This window comes from Propithecus coquereli, unplaced genomic scaffold (assembly GCF_000956105.1).
Source record: "Propithecus coquereli isolate 6110/MARCELLA unplaced genomic scaffold, Pcoq_1.0 Scaffold585, whole genome shotgun sequence".
Lineage (NCBI taxonomy): Eukaryota > Metazoa > Chordata > Mammalia > Primates > Indriidae > Propithecus > Propithecus coquereli.
The window spans coordinates 154,079-163,569 of NW_012151785.1; the positions used below are offsets into that span (position 1 = coordinate 154,079).

The following is a 9,491-nucleotide window of genomic DNA, read 5'->3' on the forward strand; positions in this document are numbered from 1 at the left end:
AAAGCAGATGCTCCGCATGAGAACGGCCAGACTGGGGCAAGAGTGTAAAGGAGACATCTAGAAACAGGACTCCTACAGAGGAAGCTAACGGATGACAACGTGGGGGTGGGGTGGGGTACCAATGGTGCTGTCACACTGTCTTTGCATAAGAAAAAACATTAAACTGGACCCCTCAGTCACAACATTTATCAAAATAAATTTCAGATGAAGTGAAGATTAAAATAGAAAAAGTAAAAGAGTTTAGGAGGACAATGGATAATATGCAGGCTTTTAAAAGTAAAAACAGGAAACCAAGAAATTATAAGGGAAAAGATAGGCATACTTGATTACATAATGTTTTTAAAACTGAACGGTAAAATATACCGTAAACAAAGCCAAAAGGCAAAAATAGATCGGAGGAAATAACTGCAACACAGGTGACAGCTATAGGATGCATATCTATGATATGCAAATAGCGCGTTCGGATCGATAAGGAAAAGACAAAAACCCCAGTAGAAAAATGGGCAGAGAATACGATGGGCAAGTCACAGATTAGGAAATGTAAATGACAATTAGTGTATGCAAGGATTCTCAACTTCACCATAGTTAGGGAATGCAAATTCAAGTTAATGAGATTTGTGACCCATCGTGTTAGCAAAAAAGTAATAATAGTAACCGCCAACCGCTGCCCCCTGTACTGCTTAGGAGTTGTTACCGCCCGGTAGTGTTCACAGGGTCGGAACTGGGCAGGCCCGGGCAGCCCGAGGTCAGGGCCTGCGCTGACACCTGTGTGCCAGGTGTGCCTCTCGAGGTTCCATATTTCAGAGCAGGCAGGTCAGAGGATCCTGGAGTCAGGGCTGGCATGGCCAGGGCAATTGGAGGGGCACTGGGCAGGGGGGCTGCGGGCCCAGACTGCTTACCTGCTAAGTGTCCTGACAACCTGTGCCGCTGACCAGGTGTGTGTGGGCAAAATGAACCTTTCTGGAGCAATAGGGACGGCACTGTCATGCCCAGGCCCGGGGGCTCAGCAGTGGCTTCCCTAAGCCACCAGGCAGCAGAAACAAAAGCACCAACGTGCGGGTGGGTGGCGGAGGATGATCACCCCGGCATTGCGTGTGGGGAAACAAACAAACAGAACGATCTGAAGGCAGGAGAGGGTTGATTAAAACCTTCCACGTGCAGACCATGAAATTGTTAAAACAAATGCGATCGACCCATCCCAGCTGACCTGGAGGGGCGTCCGCGGTGAGCTAAAGCCGAAAAGCAAGGCAGACACGGGAGACGTAAAACGAAAGGGCACAGCGCACCACAGCCAGCCATTCCCGTGGCAACAAGCAAGCAGGAAGAGCATGCAGGTCACTCTGCTCTCGCCCCCTGCCCCGTCTGGGTCTTGGGGAGCGCTGGGGCCGCCTCCCGGCTCTGGAGCACTGGAGAGGGAGCTCTTCCAAACCCAGACCTGCCGCAGTGCAAAGTACACCCCTGCCTTCCAGGACTCAGAATGAGGGAGGAAATGCAAACTATCTCACTTAATAGCTTTAGACTGGTCTCATGTTGAAGTGATAATATTTTGAATACACTGGGTAAAATAAAATTCTATGATTAGTCTAAATTTCACCTGTTTCCTTTTCCTTTTATTAATGTAGCTTCCTGCGAATGTAAAATTCCCTGTGGCTGGCATTACGTTTCTATTGGACAGCGCTGTTTTCCAGGGGGACAAGGACATCACCTTCCCCAGCACTTACCCAACCCAATAAGTGACTTGGCCGTGCGCTCTGGGCGGAGCTGTGCGGCCGACCTGCCGCCGCCGGGTGCTCCTCTGGCGCGTCCTTGCTGTCGACCCTCCAGGCCCCCGCGTCCTCGCGTGACAGAAGGGCTGCAGGCTCGCAGGAGGGCGCGGGCCGGCGCTGGGTGCCGGAGGTGGGAACGTGGCGCTGCGTTTGCAGGGGCCGCGACGGCCAGGGCCCCACGGAGTTTGGGGGCTTTATTTTCTGGCATTAAGAAGTGACTTTCTGAGTGGCTTTTAAAAAGGCGATTCACGTGATTTATTTGCATTTTAGAAAAAAAATCACCTTTGCCTCAGGGTGGAGTTGAACTGGAAGGGGCGAGCGGTTCGGCCTCCTGCGCCGCCTGTCTGGGCTCAGGGCAGAGCTCGAGCCCCGGCCCCCGCCCTGGGGTCTCAGCAGCCTCAGGGCCCGAGCCCGCGAGCGGGAGGAGCTAACTGAGGGCACCAGGAGAAGATGGGCGCACCCAGTGACCCTGAGAGCTGAGAAATTCTTGTCCCCACAGGCGGCGAAGCTGGAGCCCGGAAAGGCTCAGTGTGTCCTCCGGGGTCGTGCAGACCATAAGTGACGTCACTGGGACAGGAAATACACCCCTGGGCCCTCTGCCCCCCTCCAGACTCTTCTCACGATTCAAAAGTCACTGGTTAAGAAATTTGGATTCTTCTAGAATTTCCTGAGAGGCCAGGTTCTCCAACAGCTATAGTCCGGAGCAAAATACAGCAATGTGTTTTCTGTCTCCAACATTCCAGCTCAACCAAACACCAGGAGAGGAGAACCCCATTTTTCTCCCTTCGGATGCAAAATACGACTGGCTTTTGGCCAAAATCTGGGTGCGTTCCAGTGACTTTCACGTCCACCAGACCATCACACACCTTCTGCGCACACATCTGGTGTCCGAAGTTTTTGGCATCGCCTTGTACCGCCAGCTGCCTGCCGTGCACCCCATGTTCAAGGTACCGCAGCTCCTGCTTCCCCCAGGAGGGGAGGGCCTCCAGGATATGAAGGCGGCAGGGGGCTGACATTCCCACCGGGGACTGTGGCTAGGAGTGGGCAGCAGAGGGGGCCCCCAGGAGCGACGTTCCAGGAGCCAGTAACGCCCCACACGAAGAAAGCAGCTGGGAGCCTGCTGTTCCCCAGGGTGCGCTGCTGCGCTGCTGGGCCGGACCTGGCATGGGCGCCCGGCTGGCTAGGGAGCGGGATTTGAAAACGCAAATGAGTTCCGTGGGATCCTTGGCTGATCCTGGCGGCCACCCCTGCTGTCACTCTCCTTCTCTCTTCCGGAATCCTACCAGCACTGACTGCTGGGGTACTGCAGGCTAAAATACCTCCATGCGCCTCATTCTCCTCATCAGTGAAACAGATCAAACTAGTACACCTGCCTCGTCGGACGATGGTCTGGATTAGCACAGTTCATAAACTCAGATAGCTCAAAACCGTGCCTGGGACTGTAGTTACTCCCTACACCAGTGCTGACTTCCTGTTTTTAGCAGCATCCTCTCGACTGTTAGCATCAGAGCTGTGCCAGGCCCCCAGCAGCCACTCGGCAGGAAGATCAGCACCCCAACCTCACTCCCCGCTGCATCCAGCATCCCCTGCATGGTGGGCTGGGGAGAGCCTGCTGGGGTCCCAGGGGCACCCGGTCCGGAGGCCCTGGCCAGGCCCTCTCTGAAGCCTCCTCCTCCTCCCCCCACCCCCAGCTGCTGGTGGCGCACGTGCGATTCACCATCGCCATCAACACCAAGGCCCGAGAGCAGCTCATCTGCGAGTACGGCCTCTTTGACAAGGTGAGTGCCCTCCTTGTCCTTGGGAAAGAGCCCTGCCTGGCAGCCTCCACCGCCACCTGAGGGCTCGACTGAGGTAGAGGCCTGGGAAGGGTGGAGGCTGGAGGCTGTGCCCAGAGCGCCGGCTCCTAGGTTCCCTGGCCAGTCTCTGGCCCCTTCCACCAGCCACGGGGAGCACTCCCCCCCAGTGCACCGGCAGTGTCTCCGTCAGCAACTCCGCCCCTCCCCTCTCCTGGCCTCTGGGACATGGGCGTAGACCCCCTCTGCACCCGCTCCTCACGGCCCACTGACCTCATCCGCATCAAGGACCTGGGTCTCCCTCCCACTGCTTTCCCCTGGGTCCTGCCCTGGCCTGCCCACCACTCTGAACCTCCCCGCTCTGCCGCACCGGCCCCCAGGCAGCACCCACCTCGTGAGCCCCCTGCAGCCTTACCAGCCTGGACCCTCACGCCAGCCCTCACCTGACCTTCCTCCTGCCCTAGCTGTCAGTGACCAGGCCAGACGATCACTGAAGTTGAGACCCTGTTTGGGAGGCAAATCACAAAACCCAACTCAAACCGGCTCACACTGGATAGGACTCATCTTGTGTTATAAACCTGGACAGGATGGGGGGCGGGGTCTCAGACCAGAATGGATCCAGGGACTCAGGCAGGGCACCAGGGCTCATGCCTGCTGGCTCACACTCCTGCTGCAGACATGGGGTGGGGATGGAACCTTGTCACAGAGAGCTCCAGGCTCATGTTCCCTCGCGGCCGTCACCTCCCCGGCCACATCCAAACAAAAAGTACCAGGAGCAGCTCTAGCTGGTCCCGCTTGGGTCAAATGACCACCAATCTCTGGCACCCAGCACCAAGTCCTTCTTTGAAAATTCTGTGTCCCTGACTGCTCAGCCACCTGGATGTGTCCAAGCGTGTATGTGTCTGTGTGTGCGCACACATATGTGAGCATGTGTGTCTGCATCTGAGCTGCTGGGACCAGGACTAGAACCCCTCCTTGTGAGTCACTCCAGCCCTCACCTAAGCACACAGTAGGCCCTCAGAGGAGCTGCGTGGATCCTGGGGCCTGCGGGTCCCCAGGAGCAAGGACTGGGCATCCTAGCACAGCACCGAAGAAGCCCAGGCCCACCAGTGCCGCAGCTCCCCACACGCCCACCAGCTGCCTGGCTGCCCTCCTGGGGGCGGGAGCTCAGCCTCCCTGCTGCAGCTGTGTCTCGCGGTTCGAGCCCTTGCGTTGGATCCAGCCAAGGCTCCTCCCTGTAAAGCGCTCCTCGGGCTGCCCTGGGCATTCTCTGCATGAAACATCCCCCCGCCCCACCATGTACAGGACGTGGCTTTGCCCCTCCGCGTGCCTGGCCACCCCACTGGCCTTGCACAGGTTCGCACGGACGCGGGGTGAGCTCAGGGGCTGGACAGGAGGGCCGGAGGAGTCTCGGCTCAGGGCACTCCCCTCCCACCCCAGGCCAACGCCACAGGGGGCGGCGGGCACGTGCAGATGGTGCAGAGAGCCATGCAGGACCTGACCTACGCCTCCCTGTGCTTCCCCGAGGCCATCAAGGCCCGGGGCATGGACAGCAAAGAAGACATCCCCTACTACTTCTACCGGGACGACGGGCTGCTGGTGTGGGAAGCCATCAAGACGTGAGACCCGCGCGGGCTCCGCCGTCAGGCGCTGATGGGCAGGGGGCGCGGGGGAGGGGAGGCCCCGAGCCCGGACAGTGGGAGTAAGTGGCAGGGTCGCCGCACGCCCGGCTGGGTCACCCACTGCCGGCTGCCCCCGCCCCCGAGCCAGGTTCACGGCCGAGGTGGTGGACATCTACTACGAGAGTGACCAGGTGGTGGAGGAGGACCAGGAGCTGCAGGACTTCGTGAAGGACGTCTACGTGTACGGCATGCGGGGCAGGAAGGCCTCAGGTAGGGCAGCGCTCCCGCCCCTCCCTGGGCCCCGGGCTCCCGCCGCCCACCGGCTGCCTCCTGCGGGCTCTCGGAGCAGCGACGCCCCTGCCCCGACCACGGGCGTGGTCTCGGGACCTCCCTGGCGGGGCGGGGCGGGGCCTCCCCGGCGGGATGGGGCGGGGCCTCTCTGGCGGGATGGGGCGGGGCCTCCCTGGCGGGGGGCGGGGCGGGGCCTCCCCGGCGGAGAGGGGCGGGGCCTCTCTGGCGGAATGGGGCGGGGCCTCCCTGGCGGGGGCGGGGCGCGGCCTCAGCGCACGCGCGGCTCCGCCCTAGGCTTCCCCAAGGCGCTCAAGAGCAGGGAGAAGCTGTCCGAGTACCTGACCGTGGTGATCTTCACGGCTTCGGCCCAGCACGCCGCGGTGAACTTCGGCCAGGTGGGCCCCTTGCGCCCGCCCTGCGCCGCCGCCATCTTGGCTCCCACAGGATCCCCGGGCGCCGGCTGCGGGCGGGGGCGATGGGGGCGATTGCCCAGCCCGCGGCGGGGTGGCGGGGGCGCCCAAGCAGGCGGCCCCCAGTCGGGCAGGTGTGGGCGTGGCGGGCCGCGGGTGGGCGGGTAGCTGAGCCTAGGGGCGCCCACGCTTGCCGGTGGCCGTCCCGCAGTACGACTGGTGCTCCTGGATCCCCAACGCGCCCCCGACCATGCGAGCCCCGCCGCCCACGGCCAAGGGCGTCGTGACCATAGAGCACATCGTGGACACGCTGCCCGACCGCGGCCGCTCCTGCTGGCATCTGGGTGCAGTGTGGGCGCTGAGCCAATTCCAGGAAAATGAGGTGAGGCTGGGCAGTGTGGGGGACAGCCCAGGTCACCCCAAGTTTAACCCATTCCTCAACTTTAGGGTTTTGTGACTCAGGGCCCAGGCTGGACTCATGGGACCAGGAATCCTGACTTCCAAGGCTGGGGGGGCCCAAATGGGCTGCCTGTGCCACCAGGTCCTCAGGCCCGAGCCTGGACACAGCTCAGGGTGGCAGGACAGGAGAGCACACAGGCTCTGCTCCACCCATTGTCACCGAAGGTGACGTGTGACCCCCTTCCCCAGCTATTGACTAAGCTCTTCCATGTGGTTTCTCCCTAGCACCCCAGAGGGAACGACTAAGAGCTTCTTGGGTTCCTTCTAGACTCATACTCCTTATTTAACCTAACACCAAATCTGGTTATCTTGGCGGACACAACCCCTTGGCAGTAGCTCAGTGGTTCGTGCAATGGTGGCACCAGTTTCACCAGCTTCAGACGGGTTGGGCATCTGAGTTGTTTCGGGGCCTTTGTTGTTGTGTTGGTCCCTCCCTGGACATGCATGTGTGTCACTCCTAGTAGAGGAATTTCTTGGTCAAAGAATATTGAGGCAATTGACCTCCACACACTAAATCCAAAATCTCACATCTTTTCAGCGCTGAAACTGTGTCTTAACAATCCAGTAGAGTAGCTTTTAAACAAGACGTCTGGCTTTCATTTGCAAACGTCCGTGCGTATGCAGATGAGCACACCACCCTGCCAGAACCACCCCGTCTGACTCCCCCACCAGGCCTGCCTCCGCCCTCCCCGTGCCCCTGCGGCACTGCCTGGAGCCCAGATGGCGAGTGGGAGTGCTGCATAGGGTGGCCCACCCAGGCCGCCAGGGCCACATGCCCACCAAGCTAGGACCACCAGCAGCCTCCACATTCACCTGCGTCATCTCATGACCACTCGGCAGCCAGGCAGTTATTTTCCCCACTAATCCACGAAGCCCAGACTTTCCTCGGGGAAAGCAGGTTGGAGGCGGCATCTGCCTTCTCGGCGCATGCTCGGCAGCAGCAGAGGGCGGAGATGGGGAGGTGAACAGATGCTTCCTCCCTGACCTCCCAAGGGGTGGCCCCTGGGGGCGGGACAGGCCTGTCAGTTCACATTGGCGGCAGGTTAACCTGTCTGTCCGCGCCTGGGCCCTCAGCTGTTCCTGGGCATGTACCCAGAAGAGCATTTCATCGAGAAGCCTGTGAAGGAGGCCATGGCTCGATTCCGCAAGAACCTTGAGGTTATCGTCAGCACGATCGCTGAGCGCAACAAGAACAAGAAGCTGCCATATTACTATTTGTCTCCAGACCGGATTCCCAACAGCGTGGCCATCTGAGCGCACCCGCGCCAGTCCCACCCTGGGAAGGCGGCTGCGCCAGCCCCATGGACTCCGGCCCCCCGGCAGGCAGGCTCTCTGGTCAGGCCTCCTGGCAGCGCACTTTCCCTGTTTACCCCTCAGTCTTTAGGGAATCCCATAGTTTGGTCAAAGTGTATAAACCCTGCAGCGACCCCTCCTGTTCAGAGCAGAGCGCGCAGCCTCCTCCCCGCACGCAGCTCAGCCCTTCCGCGCCGGGCAGCAGCACCAGTCAGGACCACTGGTAGACGCTTGTTCTTGCTGGAGACCCGGGGTGATTATTTTCTGTCCTATTTATGCCTAGTCCAATTTCTTAAATGTAGCAGATACCCAAATAAATTCTTACTGAGTGAATTAAGAATTGGTTGTCATAAAAGTAAAAAGGTTCATTTGAAACAGGTCTCATTCCACATGCTATGCGCCAATCACCCCAAATAGCTCACTGCCCCCGCCCCCCAGCACGCACACACGTGTTGGCAAAACCCCATAATCACTGTGATTTCCTCTGGGCAAAAGCCTCCCCACCCAATCTGGAAAGAAGGTGCTGTTTCCCTCTTCTTCTACCATGCAGCTCCTACTCTTTCTTCAGAACACATTCCAGTTGCCGCTGCCTCTGGGAAGGTGCCAAACCAGATACAGTTTGTCTCTCCCCAGGGCTTTGTCTGAACCTCTGTTGTTGCCCTCCCTTGCAGTTTCTCCCTTGGGAGGGGAGCCCCTGGAAGGACAGCGGACCCACCTTATTTATTTCTGTGCCCCAGGCTGGTCCAGGGCTGGCATCAGGCATGAGCATTCAGCTGCTCCCTCATCTCCCTCCTGGCAGGGCACCTCACTGGCAGATACCAGGCATCGTCTTGGGGGGCTGGGGGCTTGTTTTCTCCTAAGACAGTGCTCTTAACATGACTTACAAAAATGCATTCTCTTTCCCCAGGCCCGAGAAGCAGAGCCAGCTCTAAGCTTGGGCATGGTGACCCCTTACCCCCTCCTACTCACATGCCCAACTCACAACCCCCTAGCCCTGGCTTCAGAATCACGTCAACAGGGTCTCCAGTGCTTCTGGAAGGTGCTCCTGATGTGGTAGGCCCGCAGCTCAATGTCTGGGTAAAACGCTTCTTGCTACCAGGGCTAACATGGCCTAGAAGAAGGTGTGCATGTGTTCTCGAGTCCACAAATCACTCTGAGAAAACTTGACTGTTGGAGTGAGCACAGCCCCTTACTGCTCCAGACTTCCCAGCATCCCTCTGAGAATTGCCCACCATATTTGTGAATGACCTTCAGGACAGATGCCATAAATACATGGCCATGGTAGAGGCATTCCGCTCCGTATTACTATTTGTCCCCAGACCAGATTCCCAACTCTGAGAACCTACACACCAATCTTAGAACCCACAAGGCCATGTGGTCAAGGAGGAGGGGCAGGAAGGAACAGAAGTAGGCAGGTGCTGCTGCAGGTCTGGCACCAGCAAAAGGGGAAAGAGAAGTAAGGATTGGTAAAAGGGGCTTCAGACTGCAGAGCTCGTCAGAAAAAGTCTCACTCCAGCCAGTGGGAAGTCCTCAAACAAAAGTCACCATTACAGAAATATTGCATCTGGACGGAATGGCAACAGCGGTCTTGGCAGGAATGTCACAGTGGATCCAAAGGTGTGGCAGCTAAGGCTGTCTGTCAGTCATGTTCTCTGGAGCCGGTGATCCTGGTGCCCTGCACCTGGGTATCTGAGTAGCACAGCTCCCTTGCTACCGCAGGAGAGGGGGAGTCCCAAATTCTGTGCACAGACTGTCCAAATCTCTGGCTGACTCCTAAGACACACATGCATGGGGCGAAGTGCAAACAGCCTGATTTAGGATAAAACAACCTATGTGAGTCTGTTTTTGCTGCTATAA

At 58.7% G+C, this 9,491-nt stretch overlaps 1 protein-coding gene across 1 annotated transcript in view; it reads left to right on the top strand.

Moving 5' to 3' along the window:
• Positions 1–8,009, top strand: part of ALOX5 (arachidonate 5-lipoxygenase) — a 49,251-nt gene extending 41,242 nt beyond the window's left edge. The window contains exons 8-14 of the mRNA XM_012658408.1: positions 2,510–2,713; positions 3,458–3,544; positions 5,000–5,178; positions 5,330–5,451; positions 5,767–5,867; positions 6,094–6,264; positions 7,416–8,009. Coding sequence (XP_012513862.1) covers positions 2,510–2,713; positions 3,458–3,544; positions 5,000–5,178; positions 5,330–5,451; positions 5,767–5,867; positions 6,094–6,264; positions 7,416–7,595 — 1,044 coding nt within the window. The 3' untranslated portion in view covers positions 7,596–8,009. The remainder of the gene's footprint in view (positions 1–2,509; positions 2,714–3,457; positions 3,545–4,999; positions 5,179–5,329; positions 5,452–5,766; positions 5,868–6,093; positions 6,265–7,415) is intronic.
• Positions 8,010–9,491: the final 1,482 nt, after the last annotated feature.